The sequence below is a fragment of the Eptatretus burgeri genome, chromosome 9 (genome assembly GCF_056783735.1).
Source record: "Eptatretus burgeri isolate ZD-2024b chromosome 9, Ebu_testis_v1, whole genome shotgun sequence".
NCBI classification, from domain to species: domain Eukaryota; kingdom Metazoa; phylum Chordata; class Myxini; order Myxiniformes; family Myxinidae; genus Eptatretus; species Eptatretus burgeri.
The window spans coordinates 102488112-102515542 of record NC_140969.1 but is presented as its reverse complement, the minus strand read 5'-3'; the positions used below and the strand labels follow the sequence as shown (position 1 = coordinate 102515542).

Here is a 27431-nt window from a genome sequence, read left to right as displayed (position 1 = left end):
CCTCGTTCCAAATTTACCCAACTCTCGCCGCCTTTTTTACCGTCCACGCGACGGTCTTTCCCGAAACGCAGGCGTTCCCGCACCGAAATCCCTGCACGAAGATGCGCTAATAGCGAACGGGCCTCCTACACGACATCCCGTGAAACCGGCGCGGTTCGTGAAACAACTCTACGCGGCCTCTTAGGCTCGCCATTCCCGTCTCCTGTCTGGACATGTCCATCATACATTTTCATGCACTTACTCACGCATGCCATGACACTCACACTAAGCGTACGTTTCAACACACTCACCGTGCCATTCATATTGGGGATTCGCGCTATCACAGGGGTCCCGGGATCTCTACCCCCCCAAACTCTGCATGGACCCGTTAACATCAGACCTCCCCTCAACCTCGCACGGCGCGACCGAACCTACCTGGTCGCAGTCCACTTCAGAAGAGTTTTCTGTCTCCCCCTGTCCCTGAAGGAGGCCATCCTGCCTCTCGCATCGGGTCCCAACACATTCCCCAAGCTCACCCTCATTGTCCCCTATTACTCCCACGTGTGTGTGCTCGTCCTTCGTTTCATTTAATTCGTTCCCCTCTATTTCTTCTATCTCCGTCACCTCGTTTATCTTTTTTGTTTCTTCCAGGCTCTTCGTCTCTGTTATTATTTGTGTCTCCGTCACCTCTTTTGTTTCCTTCGTCGTCTCCTCGTGTTTATTAGTTTCTCCCCTTGCCTCCTTTATTATCCGCGTCTCCGTCACCGTTAATTTTTCCGTCACCTCCACGTGTCTCTTCCTAAACGTCTCCCTAATTATCGTGACCGCATCTCTCATCATCCCGACCTCACCCGTCTCCATTGCGGGTCGACAAACCTCCACACTCCTCCTCGACTCGTTCGTTCGACCACTTGGCACCGCCATCTTGCCTTCCGTTGTCCGCGTTTCGTCACGCGCAACTGCCATTATGCCCTTCACCTCCTCCAATTCCGTCCTCATTGCCTCTTGCCCTGCTTGGAGGTTCAACCCCATGCACTGCATCTCACCCTGCAGTGTTTGCAAATTTGCATCCATTCGTCTTCCCATCACTTGCACATTTGCGTCCATTTTGTTCACATCCTTCATCAATCATCCCATCATTTCCATCATCCGATCCATGGGCAAAATTACACGTGGGGGCGCTCGTGCGCCGTCCCAGCCACTGCGCCCATTACAACCTTTGGGTTCGGTTGCAGGGGATGGTCGACCTGCATGGTGGTGTCCTGGGCCTCTGGTTCCTCTAACACTACATCTACCTCACTACCCACCTGCCTCAGCTCGTCTTGGCTAGACATGTCGCGTGTTTGAGATAAATTTTCATATGCTCGTAATTTGGGGAAAACGGGGGGTTCGCTCCCTACACCCCTGATCCGAATCCGTAAATTTCGTGGAGACGGAGGGGTTCGAATCCCACTTCTGACACCAAATTTGCGGGGCCAGGTGTCGGCGACGAGCACAACCACCAGATGGAGCAGTAGAGTCGGCTCCACCGATCACCGAATGGATCATGTATAGGTCGTCACCCCGGATAACTCTGGAACCGACGGGTCCCTTATCGGACCGAAGTTCGCCAATATTTCGACGGCATGAGGTAGGGTCCACTTGTCTAACTCCAATTTACCTAAGTACTCACGCCGTCCAACTACCGGGGAAATTCACCCTCGATGCTCGTATGGACCGAGTCGCTAGCGTACTAGAACCGTGTGCGACCCGAGCGGATGGTCACCGAGCTTTCGTCGGTCCAAATGTCCCTTTTACAGCGGCAACAGCTGGGCTAATTCTCCAACACACACCATGTTAAACCAATAAAAGAAACACAAAAACGAACTGATACATTTAACACATGGGTTTATTTATAATAGGTGGAGAAGGAGGGGAGCACGTAAGAAGCAGAGTTATCACGACTAATAGAAATGAAATGTAAATAATATACAAGGCACTTAACAGTTTACTACTTAAAGACGGGGCCCCAGACACACGCGCACACACAAATACCCCAAAAATGACTGGACCAATTGGTCTTTATTGAGACCTATCTTGGACCTGTCTGCCTCGTGCGGTCTTCAAGCTGGTCGGTCCGGCGAGAGACGAGCAGAACCCGGACACTGGTGGGCGACCCTTGCGGTTCCTGCGGGGACTGGCATCACTCGAGCTCTCGGTTGTGGTGAGGAGGAGAAGGAAGATGACGATGATGACAAAGCCCAGCAAGACAGACAGACCCCCTCTGCGAGGATCCTCTGCTCCTTTATATCCTCCCCGGCGCGCTCGCTCAGGCAACATTCGTTTCATCGTTTTTCGGCGTGGCTCAACCTTTTCCCCACTTGGCGCTTTGCCAAGGGAATCGGTGGGTGCGGGCATAACCTTTTCCCCACTTGGTGCTTTGCCAAGGGAATCGGTGGGTGCGGGCACAACCTTTTCCCCACTTGGTGCTTTGCCAAGCGAGCGTGCGGAGAATGCCGGGAGCAGAGGGTTGTGTTGTTCTTTTATTCCGAGCTGGAGTGGTCCGCTGTTGTTGTTGTTCTTGTCGGTGTTGTTAAATAAACTAAAGAAAAACCCTAACTATCAAAATAACTACGCAGCGCATTTACATTTAATCACCCATTAGACAAGGGCAAGGAAGCTATCTACAAAACATACTTACCGAAATAACTAATCTATAGGACCTGAATGTTGAGTGCGATAGTTTTCCAAATCCACAGTAGTATCAGTCCTAATGAGTCACAGAAGTCTTCTGCTGAAGTGCCATGGCAGGTGAAAGAGGTACCCACGCCCAGCCAACTGGCATGATGACAATTGAAGTCACCACATATGAGGATGAGAGGATAGAAGTTGGTCCATGTTTTTAGTGAGCAAGGTGTAAATGGAGTCATCACTGTTTGGTGGACGGTACAACACGTACTCTATAAACATGAGGTGGGAGTGGAGGGGAAGCCGTAGCCAGAGGTATTTCTGGGGGTGTGGGGGAGAAGGGGTTGCGGAGTTGTCAGAATTGCACATGTAATTTTACACTTTAAAAATGTATTTTTTTTTAAATCTAATCAATTCATTACCCTATGGGTAATGTGCTAGTTTATGTGAATTCTCAACACTCTCACACGCAGTGGATAAATCAACAGAGTGAATGGGATTTGAAACTGGGATTGCAGCATCATGAGCTCAAATGGGAATGCCAAACATGGTTTCACATGAGAATGTATTGTTTCTTCCACCACCGAAGATGAACAGAGGTTATGTTTTCTCTCCTGTTTGTCTATCTGTCTGTCTGTCTGTCTGTCTGTCTGTCTGTGTGAGCAGGATATCTCAAAAAGTTATGGATGGATTCGGATGAAACATGTTGGAAAAGTTGGTTTTGTGAAAAGGACGAATTGATTCGATTTTGGTGAACATATGGATCTGGATACTGGATTTTTTACAAATGATTCACCATTGAGAGATCGAACCAAAAACAATGTATCAAAAAGTTGTGGACGAGTTATGACAAAACTTGGTGGATGAGTTTGTTCGGTGACAAGAACAAGCTGATTTTGCTCCTGGTCTGGATCCAGATCCTGCCTCCCAGTGGGATGTAAACTGCTCAAACAAAATGTAAACTGCTCAGCCTGGTGGAGGTTTGTGCTCTGCAGAGTGCTGTTCTAGTTGGACGTTTGTTTGCCTTATTTTTTTAGATCCTCGTGGAGGATCTCTAAACCTTACGTTGTTGTTCTTCTGCTTCTTCTTGTGGACTTTTTTGTTTCACAGCCTACAGTTTTCATCGAAACTTCCTGAAACTTGGCATATATATGTACAAATTCCCTGCGCAGACACTAACCATCTCCAATTTTGAAAATTCCTCCTAGAAAAAAACGTTATGACGTCAAAATATCTCCGCTAATGGAAATCGCCTAAAAAATTATCTCCGAAACTAGGCAAGCTTTTTGAATTCTGTTTGCGGGAATCGAACAGGGCGTTAGCAGAGATTAATTGCCGCGCATATGATACATCACTATGACGTCATATCAATTTTTATGACGTCATTCCTATTCTTTGACATTTGTTGTTTCACAACCCAGAGTTTTCATCGGATCTTCGTGAAACTTGCCAGGTATATGCAGAAAACCCACCCGCAGGTAGTAACCATCTCCGATTTTGGAAATCCTTCCTAGAAAAAAGTTGACGTCATAATATCGCCGCTAATGGAAATCGCCTGTACCATTATCTCCGAAACTAGGTAAGCTGTTTGAATTTTGTTTGTGGGAATCGAGCCGGGCATTAGCACAGATAATTTATCACAAACCTGATACATCACAATGACGTCATATTCGTTTTTATGACGTCATCATTAAGAGGACAAGGATCTTAGCTCATTTGAGCTTGTTACTCAACTTGTTGCCAGTATTTTACAGCCTTTCTCCATTTTAATTTTCACATGCTTCCTGCCTTTGCATCTCACTCGGAGATCATGTTGTTGAGAGCAAGTGCTGTAACTTGAAGTCATATTATTACTCTCAGCCAAATAAAGAGCCGGTGGAGTGAATGGTTAAGGTCACATGGTCTGGCATGTAATTGTTTGTTGATTGCCAGGGCACTGCTGACTGTGAAGCTCAGACTCTGTGGACTTTGGTTTGACGCCAGTTCACTGGCAGCAACCCGAGCGTGGAAGTGTTTGTTTTGATTTTTTAAGGGGAACTGAGATGAGAGAATGGTATACCCTTGTAACTTTTGCCACCTTAAAGTGGAGCCCTCTATTCACCTTAGGGTTTATGGCACCACCCTTTACTCACCCATGGACTACCCTTTACTACACACATACCCACTCTCGTGTGTAGCCTCGAGGCTGCCAATTGCATCGTTGGTAAGGGACGCGGCTATGCCGGTGATGCAGTGCCCCTATTACTATGACGCTAGTGCTGATTTCGCCGACCTCGGAAGGATGACAGGTTGCGTCAACCCCACCTGGTGTTAATTCAGCGGCCGACACTCGAACTCGGGACCCTAGGATCTCAAGCCAACCGCCCGAACTGCTGAGCCGATGCCAGACTTCACCCTTTACTCATGTGAGGGTTATTCATGCTGTGTGATTCAGCAGTTTGTGCTCTTTAGGATTATTGAGCTGTTAAACCAACAAGTATAGCATAGTTGGTGTCAAAGACCTTTTACTTATCACAAGCAACATTTGTTCCTATTTCTAAAATTAATTGCTATAAGAGAGATGTGTGTGTGCGTGCGCGTGCGTGCGTGTGTGTGTGTGTCGGTGTGTGTGTGTGTGCGTGTTGATCGTTCTCTCCATAATGCGTGTTTCAGAAGATGGAACACAGTCCTCCCAGGACTCGAAGTATCCACCTCCGTTTCGGTGAAGGATCGTGATTTATGGACCAAGTTGTGTTGTTCTCAGTTTTGTTCCGAGGTCTCTTTTCAGGATCGTCACTGAGCCCCGGACGACCTCCAACTGTAGTTACTTTGTGGTAATGTTCCCAGGGATGGTTTGTGGGATACTTGTGAGGTTCTTCTTCATCCTTCCAATTATCACTGGTGCGATGTTGGTGCTCTTCAGCTTCCAGGATCTTTTCACTTCATTCTTAAGGTTTTGATATTTGGTCATTTTCTTGATTTCTGCGTTATTTAGACCAAACTCACTGGTTACTGAAACCTCAACGATGCCTTCTTTTCCTTTTTGTATCAGAGTCCTATGTCTTGTCGCAGTGCTTTGTTTTTCTATGTTCACATTTGGTGAGATCATTAGGTCGTACGTGAGCATCATGTCCTTGTTTGCAATGATTGCTTTTGGTTCGTGTTTCCACGACTTTTGTGTAAGTGGGATATTGAAATTTCTGCAGATGGAACAGTGGATTATTCAACATACCTTGTTGTGTCTTTGTGTGTACAGCTGTTCTGACATGAGTTTTTATCCCGATAGGAGGTGTGTGTGTGTGTGTGTGTGTGTGTGTGTGTGTGTGTGTGTGTGTGTGTGTGTGTGTGTGTGTGTGTGTGTGTGTGTGTGTCACCTTTACTTTCTGTTTCTTTTCTTTCTGTTTCTCTTCTTTCTGCTTCGTGTGTGTGTGTTTCCATTTTTCTCAGACATGGCAAAACGGATCTTTGTTAAACTTTCAGAGGTTTATCAGTGAGTGCCGGGGAAGGTTTTAAACAAAAAATATTTTCTGAAAATTTAGAAAAAAATGTTGGATTTTTTTTTTCATCACTCTGCAGTGGCTGAGCCTCTGTCGCTGTGTGAAAGGTAATATAAAATGATCCCTGACCCCATTCTTTAGTGGGTATAGGGAAGTATTTTAAGCCCCCACAAAAAAAAGAAAAGAAAAAAATGTCAAAATTCGATTATTTCTTTATTTCTTTATTTTGAAAATGCCAATTTGATTAGAACAGCACGAGGCAATGCCGGGTACCCCAGCTCGTGGAATATAATTATTTCTTTTTTGGTTCTAGGTGTGTTTTTTTATAGTGTCTGGACTCGTAGAATAGCTAGAACACAGAACAGATCAGGATGTAACAGAACGAAAAGATCAACAGAAAGAGAGGGCGAGGAGACGCGCGACCAGCGGGGTTGACTGACAAATCGTCGAGGGACTTGGTGAAACAAGGGATGCGGCGAATAGTTCGAGCAAGGGGAGAAAACCAAGGTAGAAGAAGATGGATACAGTTGCAAACTTTAAGTTAAAGTAGTGGAAATAAAAACTGGAAACCCATACAGAGGTGGGCCTGGGGAGGATTAATGGGGGCAGAAAGGATTGTGGATGCGACACGATCTGAGATGGTGATAAACAGCTGTCTTGAAGCCCTGGAGGGAAGAATGAGATTGAAGAGACTGAGGAAGTTTATTCCACAGGTGGTGAATAAGGATGGACGAATGAATGGAGGTGAGCAGTGATTCTTAATTTTGGGAGTGTTACTGACCGACCTGCAGAAATCAGGGTGGTGGTGGAGAGGGAGGGGGGAGACGGAGGATGGAAAAGGCAGACATTGCAAGACCAGAAAGGAGGCCGTTGGAGACAGAAAGAACACCCACCTGTGTACAATGGGAAAGTGATAGGCCCAGAGACTCAACTTCATCTCAGGAGATTCCTATGATTTTGAAGGCCTTGGTTTCCATGGCATCAAGCAGAGCAAGGTGTGAGGCAGAGGCACCAACCCAGAGGGGAGAGCAGTATTCCATCAAGCTGCAGATGAAGGCCTTGTAAGTAGATAAAAGTTCAGATGTGCCAAAGAAGTACTTTGTAAAATGGAGAATGCTTGGTCAGTGATGAACTGGAGGCCAACTAAAATATTTTGTTTGCCCTAGAAATATCATGGCTGATAATGAGGATCAAACATTTGAGTGACTGAACCTCTTCAAGAGCATTGTTAAGAAAATAGATTAGAGGGTTTGCCATATGATCTTTCTCGAAAGAGAAAAAGAGAGAGAGAGTGAGTGAGAGAGGTGCTGGGGGTAGGGGGGGAGGGCGAGGGCGAGAGAGGGGGGCGAGGGAGGGGGAGAGGAGGGGGGAGAGGGCGAGAGAGGGGGGCGAGGGAGGGGGAGAGGAGGGGGAGAGGGCGAGAGTGGGAGAGGGGAGAGGGAGAATGGGAGAGGGAGCACAAATGTGAGATTTGTCAGGATTGAGAAACATATTGCAAGTGTTTGACCAGCTTGTGATTCTATCAAGGTCTGAAGAGAGGAAAGAGGCCGCTGCCTGCCTTTTTGAAGCATGTGGGATGCTGTGCCTTTTGGAGTGATGGAAGGGATGGAGGGGGAGCATACTCCAGAGACAGACTTGACCCGGGGTCACCAGGTTTTTGGCAGAGGCAAGTTTGAAAGTTCAGTCCTGAGGTTAGCCAGATGTTGTTTTCTGGATCTCCTGAGACTGGAAACACATGTTTACCTTTTCCATCGAAAGCGATAGCACATGGTGTTAGGACCCACAGTTGAAATCTTGCACATGGTATGTCCCTATAAATCTCATTAAAGTATTCTGATATCTACTAATGTCTTTGTGTTTATGTAATCGATGAACAAACTTTTGCTATTAGCCTTTGATGAAAGTGAAATAAATCTAAAGAGACTCATGCTCACATTTTGTCCAGGTGAGGTTTGCAATGACTCTTTTGTTTAACTTTTCCGTTTGGACAAGATGTCTTGCCACGAGTTGGCAACATATTTGCTGCTTCCCACCATTCTCGTGTGTTTAATCAGTCCAACCAAGAAAATGTGACTCATTCGGTAAAATGCCAGTGTTGACTTAGAATATGTTTGCACTCGTTTCACTTGAGAACGTGGTTGTAAGGTCTCCAACCACCTTCATATTCTGGAGTCGAGACTGAGCTTCACTTGGACTTTCAACATTAAGAACATCATCTTCATGGGCTGCTGACTATCAATGAATGAAACATTAACCCATGCATAGATATGTAAGTGAGCTCAACATGTACAACATCCCTGATGAACCACAGTGCATCCAAAGACGAGCTCATTGTCACCGGAGGATTTCCTTCTATCATTGCCACTTTCATCTTTTTGAGAAATATTAACGTAGCAATTGTTCATCATTTTCTTCATGGATCATCCTTTGTGATTGCTGGTAATTTTTCTTGAAGGTTTCTGCTTTCTACAGCCCGTGTTCGTTAAACGTGGACGGTCACCATGAAGATCAGCCATGGCGGTCTTCGGTCAAGATCAAGTCTTCGGATCATAAATCCAGATATCAGCTACTACTACCACTACTACTAACTACTACTACTTATTTAATGGCCCCAATTGTTCCCACCCTCTTGCGTGGTCAGCCGTGGAAAGTTTCTGGCCAAAGTCTTTAATGATTCCCCTAGCCATGTCAGACATTCGACTAAAGGTGGTTGAAATTTGGCCAGGGTGTCTGCGCTAACTCTACTCTTCAGAAAAGACGCTGTATGATTTTAAACATCCACCAACTAATGCTTGTAGACAGAACACCCAACTTAACATCCACTCGAGGGACAGAACAATTTGTGATGCAACGTTCTCCCTGCAAAGCACTAATGTGACATTTTATAGTCATGCTGAGAACCAAACTCGGACAAGGTCGTTCTAAGAGAGGTGTGCTACCTCCGTGCCATCGTTTTAGACTCCGAGTGTAATGTCGTTGACCATTTTGTCCATATCAGTTGAGACAAAATGTGGCAGAGGTGGGACGAGCGGGGTGGGGTAGAGGGTACTGAATACGTGATTTGACTTTTGCAATGGTCCATGTAGGAGCATCATCATTCAAGGTTTATCTCAACAAGTCTCAAATGAGTTCTTGAAACAGTCCTGTAGCTTATATTTTGACTGTTACACCCACATCTGATGGACAGGCCTAAATCTGCTCCATACGCCGGTCAACCAAATCCAGTCATACAAACTGGCAAGAGTTCCAAAGCATGCACAGCTGCTCTTTTCATGTTCATGGCAAGCGCTACTGAGAATTCTTCTGATGGATCTCTTCATAAACTCATGTGGAATGTGATGAAAAATGGCAAAGTTCATGTGAGTTTCTCGAAATATTTCCTAGAAACTTCCAGTAGAGAGCTGGGCACTTTGCAAAGATATATAATTCAACCATTTATTTTATCTGACTATATTATATCTCTTATGGTTTGTGCAGTGCATTTTAATCTTTTTTTTTGGTCTTTAATAGATTATATGTTATACCTATTATGCATTTCTCCACCTGTTGACTTGTACAATTCTCTTGTTTACTTACAGGTTGGCATTGTATGGGCATACCTGCATAATGGCTCCCGTCTTGCCCGACCTTTCCTCAACATATCAGAGGCCGTGTTGACGTCTCCCTGGGAAGGAGATGAACGAGGATTTTTGGGCTTGGTGTTTCACCCGAACTACATCCATAATGGGAAGCTGTATGTTTACTACTCAGTGAGTTCCTCTGGTGGAAGAGAGATGATCCGGATTAGTGAGTTCTTGGTGATGCCTGACGACCCCAACCGTGTTGACCCCAAGTCGGAGAGGTAATGTGAGGAGGTGAAAGTCTAAGTGGTGATATTCCTGAGAATGTTGGGTACTTTTCGTGCATTTTATGTACTGAACTTAGGGATGAAAGAAGTCTTCAACAACAGGATGGTTGGTTTACAAGCCAACAAAGGAAAGAGAACAGGTGTGCATGTACGTGCACACACACACACACACACACACACACACACACACACACACACACACACACACACATGAGATGTAAGTGGCTCACTTCACCGTCTCTCTTAGTGGTTCCCCTTCTCGAGTCTATCTCAGTACCTCAGTCTTGCCTGAGGATGGAGGATGGAGGGTGAAGCGGGAAGTGCTCGGGGACCGAAAAGAGTGATGAAGAAATGGAGAGGCTCGCTGAGGGATGGAGATGTGTCGGGGAGAGAAGAATAGTGTGTTGAGAATGAAAGAGAGAAAAAAAATCTCAAACAGAGATTTTTTTTGTGACAAATGTGACATGTGTGACACATTTGTCACAATTCCTCAAATTGACCTCAAATGTGACAAAACAAATCCCTAAGAGACAAAGCATTGTGTCTGTGTAGTCACACCATGCAGCTGGAATGTGTGCTGATAGGAACAATGACAGCACCTCAAATGTGACAAAACATCGGTCTTGCAGTAAGAGAGGGATCTGTACTGGGGTGAGAAGTTGTGAAGGTGCAACCTGCCTCACAACCACCAAAGGCAAAGCTCCAGATTAAAAGCTCAAATTTGGAAAGTTGGAGTTGGGAGGAAACATAAACCATTCTTTACTGCAGAATGCATGCCATGCATGAAGCGTAGGGGTTAAAGGGAAGGGGAAAAGATTCATGGACCAAATAAAGTTAACAAGATTGGCTGGCAGGACAGAGACTATCCTGCTCTACAGATTTGAAAGAGAAACGTCGACGATCTACAAATATCTGACTGGAGACAGAATATAATAAATTGAAACTAAGACCAGACAGCAAGTGACAAGAGAGAGAAGGACGATTGTAGCTGGGTGCTCGCCGATGATGAGAAGAACGACGAAGGGGACTTGACTGCAGTAGCACGGCGAGAGACTATGCAACGAAGCTGAAGCTTGCACTGCGGGTTGGCACCAGCGGGCCAGAGGCAGAGACCAAGTATAACAGAAATATACGAGAAGGACACTCAGTAGAGTGGATACCTCTGTCAGGCTAAACAGTTTATGTTTGCATACCACTGTTCAGCCGGATCTGGATCTTGGCCTGAACCAAAATATAATCAATTTGTCCTTGTCACCTCCGCAACCTATCCACGAAATTCCATCCAAAAATTTTTGAGATATACTGATCACAAATAAACACGGAAACAGACATACAGGGGTGAAACCACAACCTCCATCCACCTTTAGTGGTGGAGGTAACAACTGAGAAAGGAAACAGGACAAATGCAGCAATTCAGAAGAGGAAACTGAAGCCCAAAGCTAATGAAGACAATGCAAAAAAACCCCAAAACAAATACAAAATCGAGGTCAAATACCTAGAGGTAATGGTTGCTGAAAACAAACTAAATAGAAATGATAGCAAGGAAGATAAAAAGAAAAAACTTCAACAAAGTCAATAATTGGAGAAAACAAAACCAGATGTTTGAAAACAACCCGAAAAGATTACACTGCTGACTAGGGAAACAAAAACCAAATGTCTAAAATCTCCCTGAAAAAATATAAACTCAATTCTGGAAAGTAATTGATGAAGACCAAAAATAACGCAGTAAAGAGGTGGAATGGATCAAGCACTTGGAGAAGAAAAACAAAACAACAAACAAGTGAAATGCCCCCAGTGATAATTAATGAAGGATAATAAAAAAAACAGAAAAAACAACAACTTGAAAAAACGCCAAACTTTAAAAGGCCAGACACAGATGGAATTCCAAACTTCTTGCTGAAGCAACGAGATGCTCTCCAGTAATCACTACCTCGATATAATTCAACAAACTTATCCAAGATTGAGATAGGCATCTTGGGGAGATGGGAATGGGCCAGGAATCTGCCTGGGGGATGGTGAGACGGAGGCTCCTGGAGTGGACGCAGCGACGCGCAGCTCCGGCGCATGCTCCCATACCTGACCTGACCTATCCAAGAGGAAAAGGTAATGGCTGAGTCGCTCACAGGAGGTAACACCTCCTCATTCCATAATCTGAAGAAACCCAACAACCTCACAAGTTTAGGCCAATAACCTGTCTGCAAACAACATACAAACTTCTAACGGGAATCATCACGGAAATGATGTGCCCCCACTTAAGACGAGGCCACCTCGAGGCAGAACATAAGGGATTCAGAGAAGATGCTATGGAACAATAGACTACCTATTACTAAACAAAGCCCGACTCGAAAATGTAAAAGAAGACGAACCAAATCACCCACAAGCTGGATAGATGATAAGAAAGCTTTTGAAAGTGTCCCACATTCATGGATGATAAAAACAAGATCAACCCCAAATAATCAAACTGATTGAGAAAGTCATGCAGCTCTGGAATATCACATTGATACTAGATGTCTGCAATCACAAAGTGACCCACATACTTTTTATTCCCATTGTTGATGCAAATTTTCATTCCGAAAGTCCCAGCCGGATCCGAGATACAGCTCGGACATTGACAGAAAAAATGGAGAAAAACCTAAATGGTAGTTTATTACTCCTTGGGGTGTAAGACCTTGACCTTTAACCTGGAGGGGTATGATGTAAATTAAGCATAAAGGCCACTTGCTTTAGGCTATCTTGGGAGGGCAATTTTGTTCCTATAGGGAAAACCGTAGTCGAGTTATGGTGAAAAATGTTAAAATGTCGTTAATTACAGTATGTCATGACCTTAAAATTAGGTCAAGGTCAAAAAAGTTGTGTCAATGCCGCATACTTTTTATTCCCATTATTTATGCGAAATTTCATTCCGAAAGTCTCAGCCGGCTCGGTTCAGCTCGGAAATTTCAGAAAATGTGAGTGCAGGATGAAAACAAAAAAACCCCTAAACGGTTGTTTTAGTACTCCTCGGGGTCTAAGAAACTGTGGTACTATTAAAAATTGGGGGCACTAATTGTCAAAACAAACCCTACAACAGCAATAAGAATTCCTCTATCCTACAGGGGGAGGTTTAATTACAGCACTCAGAAGGAAAGATTGAAACACCAGGGGGGTGAAGATGCATTGCAGGATCTTCCAGGGAGATAGCCTTTCACCGCTCCTCTTCCACCTCGGAGTGGAAGAGGGCCACCAACTATGTCACAAACAAATGCGCAAAACAATTGCCAAATAATACCTGCGTGAAATAAAATGAAATACCAACAGATAAACACCAACAACTGGGAAAACGATAAAGAGCAAGAAGGTTAATATATATATATATATATATATATATATATATATATATATATATATATATATATATATATATATATATATATATATATATATATATATATATATATATATATATATAAAAGAGTCAGACAGATTGGGCAGAGACAAAGAAGGTTCATTTGAATGGTGAAGAAGAGGTCAGCTCAACTGGGATGGAGAACAAATCATTATGAATGTCCAAGACCAAGGACACAATACTAATGGCTTTAAGAAAATGGCGGGACTGAGTCAATCGGACAAGCGTAGGTTCTTTAAGGCAGAAACAGAAAGCATGAGTCACCTCCTATCGGGATGTAAAAAGTCATGGACTGGAGACAAAGGTCTGTGAGGGGTTGAGGAAGACTTTTGTCTAATGGCTCTAATTAGCTACGAGCTATGATTATGCTAGCTATGAGCAGAAGCATTTCCGAAAAAACTTTGTTGAAAACTTCTCATTGGTGACTTTTGGAATGTTGGCATTCTTCTCTGTAAAAATAAGAAAATCAAGTAAGTTGGAAATGAAACAACCAGACAAAGACATAAAATACTATCATAGCCTCCATGGTTTTAGTAATTTTGTTGTATGGAATTAAACCGCTAGCCCATATTTATTTATAACTAAAATGGCCGCCAGTCTACCAATTCGCCATCTTTGATCAGATCGTATTTGTGTAAGCCATCATTCTTTATCTGTTTGCCAACATTGAACAAGATCGGTGAATGCATGTCCGAGAAATGGTCGAAGGCATGTTCAACATCTGGCTTTTTTTCAACTAAAATGGCCGCCAGTCGGCAGTTTGCTCGGATCATGAAATAAAATCACGTGAATATGTATCCCATCACGTATCGTCTTTGTGCCAAGCTTGAACAAAATTGGTCCACACATGTCTGAGATATGGCTGTGGACGGACGCATGGACGGACGAGACCCAATCTATAAGCCCCCGGTTCAGACTAAGTTAATAGTGGTAATCCACTCCAGTTATGGTTGTCGTGAGGGGATTTTAATGATAAAAGAAAGGTCAAAATTGAATATTTGAGTCATTCAAGAACTAGTATGAGAACACAACAACCACTTACCACAGCTTTGATCCTAACTGTGAAACATCCATATTATTACTGATTTCACCAGCCAACAAAATAACCATTGATGGTGAACCGGTTGTTGCACAGAAGCATTAATGTCAGGGGGAAAAAAAACCGATCCCAAAAGTTCATCTCAATAGTCATCTCTTTCTTCGTCATAATATCCAGAAACCACAAACCTGTCATTCCTTTATGTTGCATGGTGGGTTGGCATTACGCATGCATCAAATAAAATGTGGTAGGTAGTTATGAGAAACAGACAAAAGAAAAAGTTTTATAACCTTTGAAAATGTAATCTTAAAAGAGATCAAACGTAGTTGTCACCGAAACTCCAAAATTGACACGTGGCGGAAATAGTGCCACCTTTGGTGGTATCGGTATTACAAATCATCTTCCTTTATCTTATGATATACTAGAAGGACACTCTCCCTACGGGAGCCGTCAAAGGGGTCATGTTATTATATTTATGCCTATTTTACTCCAAGGGGTCCCCAGGATTGCACACCCAAAAAATGGTTGCGATCGGTTCAGCCGTTTTTGCGGTACCTGGGAACAGACAGACGGACAGACGGTGAATCATAGTAAGAAGATGGTCATCGACTATAAGAGTATGATATGCTGTGATCAATAAAGAAAAAAAACATTCAAAAATTATAAAGTGCATTTCTAAGACTGCCGCAGCACAGGACTGGTGCTGCAGGTGGGCCGAGAAGGGTACCGGGGAGTTCCTGCTCGTAGTTTTAATTCTATAATGACCAAAATCGTCGATCATTTGGTTTGACTTCACTGTGTCCACACCTTCTGTCCATACGTGGGACCCAATTTAAGCAGAATAGACCTTTGTCACATGTACTCCTCAATGCAGCAAAATTTTAAAGATATAATCAAACCTGCTCAACCTCCGCAGCAGCACAGATTCCAGTTGAGATCACAAAAAGTGATGATTAAAACCAACAATTTCGACCCTGGGGTTTTTAAGGATTCCAGTTTTGAGTGTTTGAAGTGAGTATTTGCACTGCTTTTCTTTTGGTATCTAAAGAGTGTTTATTTTGTTGTCCTCTCATTTACATTTACTTTCAGGCATATGCTTGAAGTGGATGAGCCAGCAGCGAACCACAATGGAGGGCAGTTGCTATTTGGTGATGATGGTTTCTTGTATATCTTCACCGGTGATGGAGGCATGGCTGGAGACCCATTTGGAAAGTTTGGAAATGCTCAGAACAAGTAAGTTTTAATTTGTTATTTTTATAACATCAATGTGCATGTAGAACTGCACATTACTCTGTTTGATTTATTTGATCGAGCGCGCGCGCGCGCACACACACACACACGCACGCACACACACACACACACACACACACACACACACACACACACACACACACACACACACACACACACACACACAATGCTGTTTGAAACGATGCAGTTGCCTTTGCAAAGTCAAAAGGTGCTGTGGGATCTTTTAATGGCCAATCTCTAATCATCCACCATCGAACCCGGGCAGATGGGAAAGCTGGCTTAACACCCTCACTGAGGAACAAACCTCCAAAGCACCTTTATAGTTGGGTCAGGAATCAAACTCGGAGTAGTCCGCTGAAACAGGAGTTCGCAATCTCCAAGCTATCCTGTCAGCCCATTCTTACAACTCACAAATGGTGTCTCATAACTTTTGCTCATACAGTATACTGTCTTCCCGCAAGATTTATGCAGGTCTCCTTCGGGCTCCCTGCTGACGTTCTCAAAGTTAAGTTTCCGGTTGTTATTTGTCCCGTTTTAACTGTTTAATTTTCTCACCTACACGTTACTGTGTGTTCCTAGTTCGGTTTTGTTTCAAAAATCGTGCTATTTTGTGAGTATTTTTGTCGACGTTCTTACCTGGTGTTTGAGGCCTCAGCCTTGGCCTAGGCTTGAGGCCTACCGGTTCCACTCGGTGTTCGATCGTTTTTTTTTTTTTTTTTTTTTTTTTCTCCCCATTATCTTCAATTTCTATCCTCCCCATTAACTTCAATTTTCATCCCCCCCACTTTCCAAACATCCCCCATTCTCCCAACTAATAGCTTTCTTATCTCAAAAAAAAAACCCAACAACAACAACAACACGCTCACCTTCTCCCGATTCTGCTTCTTCTTCTTCGTCTCCTCGTCTTCTTCCTCGATTTTTTTTCTACACTTCCATGACCTAATCTGTTGAACTCTCTCAAACATTAATATTAACAACAAAAACGATCTTATAATGCTTCATCTTCCTCTCGCACACATGTGGTACTCTTGACTGTTTCACAATGCACTTCTCTTCTGCTATTTTAACAGACTGCTCTCATTTCGAGCTCACCTTCATTCCTTGCCGAAAAAATCCAACTATTACAGCGCTTCTTCTCTCCATTCTCTGAATTCGCCTTCATTGCATCCATCAAGAATTGTGTTAAATCGCATCTCTGACCTAAAACTTTTAAAAACCACAGTTTGCCATGGATGTTCGCTTTCCGTCAACCATTCTTTTTTCCAACTTCAGTGCCAACTCACCCCCCTCACCCCTCACTCTCACTCTCAAAGAAACCATCCCACTCTTCTCCCTGCAAGCCTCGGTGTCACCTCTCTCAAAAATTCCCCCTCACCTTTCTCCCACCTTTCATCCCCCTCACTCATCCTTCTCAAAGTTGCCCCCCTCTCATCCACCAAGCTGCCTCCCTCCACTGCCCTCTCACCTCCATCTCTTCACTCCACCTCCTCAAATCCTCAACTGCCTTCTTCCTTGACTCTTGTCCCCCTCTCCCCCAGCACCACAGAGCCTTTTCTCCTTCTCATTTGGCCCCTCCCCTCGCTATTCTGCAATACCCCACACTCTTTCAACAACCCTCCTTACCTCCCCCCCTCGTCCCTTGTCCTACCCTCCCCCTCCCACTCCACCTCCTGCATCCAAAGCCTCCTCCCCTACCTCTTCATTAAAAGTGTGGACCTCAAATATCCGGGGCCTTCGCTCAAACCTTTCAGATCTTTCCATGCAGGTTGCCACTGACAAACCAGACATTATCTGCCTAACAGAAACTTTCCTCTCCCAAGACATGTCTGACTCCCAAGTATCTCTCCCTGGTTACTCCCTCCTCCGGTATGACAGACCTGAGCCTCGTCCTGGTGGAGGTGTTGCTCTCTTCATCAAAGACTCTATTCCTCACTCTCCATGCACTGCTCTCACTCCCCCACACCCCCAAGAATACCTCTAGCTTCGGCTTCCCCTCCACTCCCACCTCATGTTTATATGTGTACTGTACCGTCCACCGAACAGTGATGACTCCATCTACACCTCACTATCCGAAAACATGGACCATCTTCTATCTTCTCATCCAAACTCTCTCTTCCTCTTATGTGGTGACTTCAATTGTCATCATGCCAGTTGGCTAGGTGTGGGTACCTCTCTCACCTGCCATGGCACCTCAGCAAAAGCTTTCTGCGACTCATTAGGACTGATTCAATCGGTCAACTTCCCGACCTGGATCTCAACCAATGGTACTCCATCTCTTCTGGATCTGATTTTGACAAATTTCCCTGACAATATCTGCTGCTCTTCCTTCGCTCCAATCGGTTCTTCTGACCACGTCCTTGTCAAAGTGGACATCTCTCTGGCTGTTATCAGAGAACCACCTCACCGCCGTCGAGTCTGGCATTTCACTCAAGCCGACTGGCAGGGTCTCCGAGCAGCCATCAAACTTACAGACTGGTCTCCTATCACTACTTTCTCAAACATCAACTCATCCTGGGAATTCTTTCAAAGAAACTTGCTCTCCCTCATGCACAGATTTATCCCCTCTCGTGTTCAGTTGTCTTACCCTTCCTCCCGCCCTTGGTTTACTGAAGCTTGTGGCGAGGCAGTTATCCTGAAACAACTTGCCTTTGCCTCATGGAAAGCAAACCCAACTGAGGGCAATCTCAGTTCTTTCCACAAAGCTCGGAACAAGTGTGTATCTACCCTCAGGAGAGCCAGAAAACAACATCTTTCTCATCTCAAGTCTGAACTCTCAAACCTCTCTCCCTCCTCAAAATCCTGGTGGCGTTTAATCAAATCTGTTTCTGGTGTATGTTCCCCCTCCATCCCCTCCCTTACCTCAAATGGCTGCACTGCTGATTCCACACGTGATAAAGCTGAATGTCTAAACTCGGTGTTTGCAGCTAAATCTTGTGTCCTAAACCCATCAAACCGAACGATTTCTCTACCCACTTTACCCAGTCGCACCCAACTGTCCCTGGACTCTGTATCCTTTTCTCCTGACAAGGTGGAGAGCTTGCTTTCAAACCTCGAGTCAGATTCTGCAACCGGTCCAGACGGCATCAGCCCACGTGTCCTCAAAGCCTGCTCTTCTGCTCTTGCTCACCCTCTCTCTGTTCTATTCACCCTCTCATTTGCCCAAGGTCATCTGCCATCTGCTTGGAAATCTGCTAACATCACTGCCCTGCATAAAAAGGTGCAAAAACAGATCCCTGTAACTACAGACCAATCAGCCTTCTCCCAATCATCAGCAAGGTTATGGAATACATCATCGCTTCAGACATTAAATCATTCCTCTTCTCCAATGGCTTGATTTCCAATCATCAATTTGGTTTCAGACCAGGTCACTCTACCCTGGATATGCTGCTTCTGCTCTCCCATCAATGGATGGAGGTCCTCAATGCCAGACAGGAAATCCGAGCCGTATGCCTGGACATATCACGTGCTTTAGACACAGTCTGGCACCCTGCACTACTCACCAAACTCTCTTCCCATGGTATTCAAGGCCATCTCCACTCATGGCTCGCAGACTTCCTCTCCTGTCGCAGTCAACGTGTGGCCCTAAATGGAGTTCTTTCATCCCCTCTTCCTGTGCAAGCTGGAGTTCCTCAAGGTAGCGTTCTGGGCCCTGTTCTTTTTCTGGTTTTCATCAATGATCTCTCCGATTCTCTGGAAAATCCTCTATTTCTCTTTGCCGACAACTCCACCCTCTGCCGTACCATCTGTCATCCCTCAGACCGGCAAGCAGCAGCTTCTTCACTCACTGCAGATCTGGATAAAATCACAAACTGGTCCAACACGTGGAACATGTCTTTCAATCCAGACAAATCTCACACTCTCACTATGTCTCTTCGAAAGGACCGTTTAGAAAACCCCCCATCCACTTTCTCAACAATCCTCTGGAAGAAGTCTTTTCTTTCAAGCTTCTGTGTCTCACTATCTGCCATGACCTTTCCTGGGAAAGTCACATTTCCAACCTCGCCTCAAAAGCCAGTCGCCGACTGGGAATCCTCCGTCGTGCAAAGTCCTTCCTCGGCCCTCTTGAGCTCCTGACCACTTACAAAGCTTTTGTTCGTAGCCTGATGGAGTACTGCTCTCCCCTCTGGGCTGGTGCTCCTGCCTCCCACCTTTCTCGGCTTCACGCTGTCGAAACCAGGGCATTTAAGATCATCGGCATCTCCCGCAATGAAGCTGAGTCTTTGGGCCTCTCACTCAATCACCGCAGGTTGGTCGGTGGTCTTTCTGTCTTCCACCGACTCCTCTCCAGTCTTGCCCCCCCTGCTCTCTCTGCGATTTGTCCCCACCACATTTCGACAGGGCGCACAAGGTCCGCCAACAACCCCCATCTGGTAAAACTACCAAAATCATGAATCACTGCTCACCTTCACTCTTTCATTCCTCTTTTTGTCCCGCCTTTGGAATAAACTTCCTCACTCTATTCTTTCCCATTCTTCCCTCCAGGCTTTCAAAAGAGCTGTTCACCACCACCTCTTATCTTCCCCCATCCAAATCCTCGATCTTTTATACCCCCGATAATCCACCCAAGCCCACTTCCTTCATTTCTCCTGCTTTCCTTCCTGAAAGTCCCTGTAATGTCCATCTTCTCTTCGTCATGTTCCCTGTCCCATCCCCATCCCTCTCCCTTCCACAGTTCACCTAATGTGTCTGTTCCCCACTGTTTTGTCCCTTCCACTCCAGCCCCTCTTGTCTCATGCCCCGTTGCTGTGAGTTGTGTGTTAGCTCTCATACGAGCCTTGACAAGGTATACAAAAAAAAAGTCTAAAACAGTATCCTTGTTTCAAACCTCACATGGGTCTCAATTCAAAGGGTATGTTCAGTACTTGCCCCTTGTCTTTAGAAACGCCAAAAAGTGCAAATCAATGATCTCTTTGCTGTTGACCACCCTCTGCCATTGTATTGCTATAGCCACATGACTGGAATCATGTGGGCCGTCAACCAGCTATGGCCGCTAGCTCGGTTTGACACCCCAAACCAGGGTTACAGGCCTTAAGTCCCGATACCTAATTAAAGGGTAAGAAGTCGACCAAGGGTTACGTGCCTGCTCGTGCGCCACTCAGATGTATAACCGAGCGGCTGGTTATGACGCACCGTACGTCACTTTACTAAGCGCTTGCCACTTTTACCCAATCATGCACCTTAAGGGCACTGATTGTGAAAACACAATCACTTATACAGCAAGAATGGAAGCCACGAAGGAGTAACAGTTCATTTATTGTTATTACTCAGAGATTAAATGTTCACAGCTCCGGTACTCTCAGCCCCGCATATTCAGAGACCCAGGCACACTCCTTCCTCCTGCCGTTCCTCCAAATCACTGTCTCTCTCACCTCTCTCTGTGTCAGCTACTTCACCAACAGATCTCCAAATCGCTTCCTCTTTCCAAGCAGCCATTAACGGACACACGCAGGATCAACTGATAAGCCCCGTGCCGGGCCGCGTGAGCTCTCATGGTGACGCTAACTGCAGCCTTCTTCAATGGAGATTCACCCCATACATCAACCCCAACGGTGAAGCTGATGACTCACTATCTCAATGTAGACTCGCCACACCTGCACTTTCTCATGGCTTGAGCTGCAAAGGTTTCATGTGCGATTTGAAAAAACTTGTAAGTAGAGGAAAAGAACATTAAAAACCTACAGCCAGAGGTTTGAATCAGGGAGGACAAAACAGTAGGATAGAAAAACATCTCGATGTACATACCCAGCGCTGTCTATTTCACAAATAGTATATCACACTTATCTAAACAAATGCTAAGAAATAACTATCATTCTACTAAACACGTGACTGGTGATTTTATTAACCGCTAAAGATAATCCCCACAACAGTAGTTCTCATCCTTCTGATAGGCAGCAGCCTCTTCCCTTTCTGTGGACCTTCATAGAATCAGGAGCATGTACAGTACTTGGAACATGTCTTTCAACCCTCACAGGTCTCACACTCTCACTCTGTCTCTCCAAAAGGACCATCTGGCAAATCCTCTCATCTTCTTCCTCTTGAAGAAGTTGTCACTTAAGCCGCTGTCACACCTTGACGATTTAGCCAGCGTATGCTGATTTATGAAAAATTTGTCGAAAACGCTGGCACACGTCGAATACATTATGGGTACGTTTTGTATACATTAAGACCACGCTGAAAAACACTGCCATAAGTCGTAGTACGCTGGCTTTAAACGTTGTACTTTTGGGTTGTCATCAAATTTTTTGCATGCTTGAAATTTTTCGACGTATGCCAGCGTATGACTCACACGTTCCGCTATGCTGGCCATAAGTTGTAGGCATGTTATGCGATCGTTGACACACGTCGACACACGTTACTTGTAAGTTACTCATAAGTCGAAACACGTCGAGGTAATGTTTACTGTTTAGCGTACCCAAAACTTATTTCTAACCTATGAGTAACGTTTTGTAAGCACACCACACGAACGTTGTTCACACTTTGCCACACGTTACTTGAAAAAGACGTAGATGTATTTGACGTCTTCAGGACGACAACAGAACTTAATGAACGCGTTTCTAACTTACAGATACCGTACAATGGCGTATTGGCAGCGATTAGTGGAATTGGTATATAAAAAGGGGCTTCGCAGAAGGAACCCGTCTTTTTTTTAGACTTCGTGGTGAGTGCATGTCCATGTCATTCCCAGAGATGGAGGATACGGCAAGGCTGACACGACAATACCTACCTGTTCTCCAACATCAACATGACCTCATCGAGTTGACATTGCACCAGTTGCATGCGAATACAGCCGGGAGGAGAAGACGTGAACGGAGGAGAAGGAACTGGTTGAGACCATGGATCGGGAGGCGACGCCATTACGGCATATATGACCAGCTCATGGTGGAACTCCGGAATGAGGACCATGCATCCTTCATAAACTTCCTGCGAATGCCCCCAACGATGTTCGACGAGCTGCTAGCCAGAGTGGGTCCAAGGATAACCAAGCATTATTATGAAATCACTTCAATAGTCCAGTGGAAGCGATTTAACTCGTTCAATGGAAACGATTTCAATTGCCAAGCACCAGCGTCCAAAAACAATAGGCGAGTGACAGGCATTTATTAAAAGTGAAGTTGCAGCCTATGAATAGAAAACCTCACATAATCGTCGATGATACGCTGCCGCGTTATGCATACGTTAGACTATCGTTGGGCATAGGTTGTGGACGCCTAAAACACGCTAATCAATCGTTGGTATAACTTGTGTATAAGTTATCGAAACGTTCTGTGTTCATGATGAGTACATTATGCATTTGTCCAAGTCGTTTTGAATACTTTTAAAACTGAAACAAAAAAATAGTTCATCGTGGGAATGAGAAAAAAAAAATAGCCGAAAAGAACATCGAACAATGGTTCAAAGTAGTCTCCTATTCGTGGACGCAACAAGGATCCATCATCACCCACACCCTCCCCATCACGCTCACCTACTACTACTACTGACATGGACATACTACTAATACTACTACCAATACTACTACTACTACTACTACTACTACTACTACTACAACTGACACGCTCACCTACTTCTACTACTACTACTGATACCACTGACATTGACATCTACTCAACATGGAGTCTGGAACACTGACGGGTTCCTCTTGTGAAGCCCATTTGTATATACCAATTCCCCTAAACGCTGCCAATACACCATTATACGGTAGATGTAAGTTAGAAACACGTTCAGTACGTTCTGTGGTCGTCCGGAAGACGTCAATCAAATTCGTCTACATACGACAATGTGCGTTTGAGATACGTTACACATAGGTTCAAAGCACGCTACTCATAGGTTCAAAGCACGTTACTCATAGGTTAAAAATTAACTTTCGGGTATGCTAAACATTACCTCGACATGTTTCGACTTATAAGTAACTTACAAGTAACGTGTGTCCGACGTGTGTCAACGATCGCGGAGCATGCAGAAAACTTATGCCAGCGTATGCGGAACTTGAGTGCCATACGTCGAGTACGTCGTAAAATTTTCAGCATGCTTGAAATTTCATGACGTACTAGACGTACCACGTAATATGACAGCGTACTTCATTGTTTTTCAGCGTGCTCCTAACGTATACACAACTTACCCATACCGTATTCGACGTGTCCCAGCGTTTTACACACATTTTTCATAGGTCGGCATATGCTGGCTAAATTGTCAAGGTATGACTGCGATGTTGACACTTCCAATTTTCAGGTGGTTATGATTTAAATCGGCGTGTGGCAGGTTTTTAACAGGATACGCCACGAGTTCGTCGGCGATACGTGCAGCGCGCTATGCCTAAGTTAAACTATCGTTGGGCATAGGTTGTGAACGCCGACAACAGGCTAAGCATTCGTTGGTATAAGTTATCTATAACACAACGAAACGTTCTGTGCCCGTTACTAATATGTTATGCATACGACCAACACGTTATGTCAGGTCAGGTATGGAAGCATGTGCCAGAACAGCGCGTCTCTGCATCCACTTTCCACCGGTACTCCAGGGGCCTCCGTCTGGCCATCCCCCAGGCAGATGCCAGGCCCATCCCCATCTCCTTGAGATGATGGTCAACCTGCTGCAACCATGAGGCACGTGGTCGGCCCACTGGCCTCCTCCACTCATGAGACTCCCTCGCTGAGAGAATCTGGTGAGCAGGATCAGCGTCAGGAAAATGAGCCACATGTCCATACAGCCGCAACTGACGCTCACGGACTATGCAGGTAACAAATCTCATCCGAGTCTCTCTCAGCAACCGCTCGTTGGACACAAAATCCCACCAGCGATAGCCGAGGATTCTCCAAAGAGCTCTGGTACCAAAGGAATTAAGTCTCCATCTCAGATCCTTGGTCAGAGTCCAAGTCTCGCATCCATAGAGCAAGACTGGAAGTACCAAGGACCTGAAGACTCGGACTTTCGTCCTTCCGCACAGGTACCGGCAGCGCCACACCCCATGATCCAGTGAATCCATGACTCCCCAGGCCCGACCCAGACGTCTATTGACCTCTGACTCGCAGCCAGCAGAGACATGAATATCACTGCCAAGGTAAGTGAATCTCTCCACGACCTCAACATCCTCACCACAAACAGACACAGACAGGACAGCAGCATCCAAGATGTCACCGAAAGCCTGGATCTTAGTTTTGACCCAAGAAACCCGTAATCTCAACGGCTCCGACTCCTCATTCAGCACCTCGAGGGCCCCCAAGAGGATGTCTAAAGTCTCCGCAAAGATGACGGCATCATCTGCAAAATCAAGGTCCGAGATCTTGACATTGCCAAACGATGCACCGCAACTTGATCTCTACGATATCCTCCCTAAAATCCAGTCCATACAAGTGCTGAAAAGTGTGGGGGCAAGTACACATCCCTGCCGAACTCCAGTAACAACTGGAAATAAGTCAGAGATGGTACCACCACACTTCACAGCACTCTCAGTACCAGAGTAGAGTTCAGACATCAGATCGATCAGTTTTGGTGGCACCCCACGAAGACCAAGAATCCTCCAGAGGACATCCCGATTCACTGAATCGAACACTTTACAGAGATCAACATAGGCTGCAAGCAGCCCCTGCCGAAACTCTCGTCTGCGTTTGATGAGGACACGAAGTGCAAGGATACGGTCAATCGTTGACCTCTTTGGTGTAAAGCCTGACTGCTCTGGACGCTGGTGCTCAAGCAGATGATGGCGAACCCTATCAAGAATTATCCGAGCAAAGACCTTGCCCGGCACTGAGAGCAGTGTCACCCCTCGGTAGTTGTTGCAGTCTTGGCGATCACCCTTCCCTTTCCAGAGAGGGACAACAAGGCCCCTCTTCCAGTCAGTTGGGATGATGCCTGTGTTCCAGGCAGAGCACAAAACTGCATGCAACGACATGAGTGCAGCATTTCCACCAGCCTTGAGAAGTTCAGCATGGATGCCACAGATCCCTGGAGCTTTGCCCCGTTTCAACTGGTTCACCGCAGCCCGTGTTTCCACAAGCAAAGGTGGACCACAGTTGATTTGAGGGTCAGCAACAGGGATTGCAACACCCTTGACATCCAACTCGACAGCTGGGGGATCAGCCTGGTACAACCGCTCAAAGTAACCGGCCCAGCGGGCCTTCACTTCAGACTCCTCTGTCAAGAGCTTACCACTCTCTGCTCGAACTGCAGTGCTCCGAGGGATGGGCTTGGATGAACGTAATGCGCGAATTCCCCTGTAAGCGGGACGAGAATCACCTGTCCACAGGTGATGCTCTACCCCCTCACAGATTCCTCGCACATAGGCCTCCTTGTCCACCCTCAGTGCACGTACAGTTTTACACCTCAGCTCCCTGAACAGCTCAGCTCTGCCATTCAGCCTGGCCCTGCGACTCTGGTTAATGGTATCCAGTGTCCCTTGAGGGACAAAATTCTTCTTTGCCCTGCGGTGAGCTCCAAGACATCCACCGGCAACATCAAGGACAGTGGTCTTGAAGGCGCTCCACAACTCTTCAGGACCCACCAAAGCACCCAGACCCCCCAAGTGTCCACTCAGCCTGTTCGCAAACTCCTCAGCTACTCTCTCATCCCTGAGCTTGGCAACATCCAACCTAGGCTGGGATGGTACCATTCTCCAGGATTTAAGGTGCAGCTTTAGAGTTGCTACAACAAGCCTGTGGTCAGTATTGAGGAACTGAGCACTCCGGTAGACCCTGCAGTTCTGGATCATCCTCCAACGACCGTCAATGAGGACATGGTCAATCTCCTTTGCCACACCGCCAGCGTTGGAATACCAAGTCCAGCGATGAGCTTCTGGGCTCTGAAACCATGAACCAGCCACCCTAAGTCCATGACTTCTTGCAAAGTCAAGGAACTTAGTGCTATTCTGGTTCATAGTTCCTGACCCATGGGGACCAACACACACCTCATAACCATCCCTATCAGTTCCAGTCGATGCATTGAAATCCCCCAAGACCAGAAGTGTATCTCGTCTGGGGCACTGATCAACCACAGACTCGAGTGTGGCGTAGAATGCATCCTTCACGGTGAGATCACTCTCCTCAGTCGGAGCATAAACAGAGACCAGGGAAATGACACCTAAGGAGTGGCGAATCCTTAATCTCATAATACGCTCGTTGACCGGTGTTACCTCAATTATCATTGGGGTCAGCTTATTGGACACAGCTACAGCAACTCCTTGGGTATGGTAACCATCAGAGCGACCAGACCAATAGTAGGTGTAACCACCCACCATTATCTCGCCGCAATCCGGTCTCCGAACCTCAGAGAGAGCTGCAATCCCGATGTCCAAACGCTTGAGCTCAGATGATAACAGAGACAGGTGATCATCCTCTCTTTGGGATAGGACATTCCAGGCACCCACCCGAAGGGACCGCCTCAGGTTAACCCAAGGAGACCGCCGTCTGGTGGACGACACCTCAGCACCACTCCGACACACTCTCCCGCAATCTGACCCAGGGATGTTACCCCGTGGTTTCCCTCCGATCGTCAAAGATTGGGGGTCCCGAAGGCTTTGCCCCAATCCCGTCATCCGGTGAGCTGCCCTGCAAAGGGAAGCTGCACAGGAGGTACTCCCACGGAGTGGGTTTTCAGATTTTTTTGCGTTTTTGTGTTTTGCGGAATGAAGGGTTTTACGGTGGCCGGAGTGCAAATCCTGCCACCAACCTCCTAATAAGAAGTGACCCAACTGCAGGAGGACGTCCGCAGACACAGTTGGGCACTAGATATGGATGGCCGTTGGCTCACAAGGAGCTCCTCCGCCCTTTGACAGGTTTTGTTTTTAATCCTGCTGGT

General features: G+C 45.7%; 1 protein-coding gene across 2 annotated transcripts in view; it reads left to right on the top strand.

Moving 5' to 3' along the window:
• LOC147020769 (HHIP-like protein 1) overlaps nucleotides 1-27431 on the top strand; it is a 74560-nt gene that overhangs the window by 9497 nt on the left and 37632 nt on the right. For both annotated transcript variants that reach the window (XM_085896391.1, XM_085896390.1), the window contains exons 4-5: nucleotides 9701-9963; nucleotides 15483-15626. In XM_085896391.1, the coding sequence (XP_085752517.1) occupies nucleotides 9701-9963; nucleotides 15483-15626 (407 nt within the window). The remainder of the gene's footprint in view (nucleotides 1-9700; nucleotides 9964-15482; nucleotides 15627-27431) is intronic.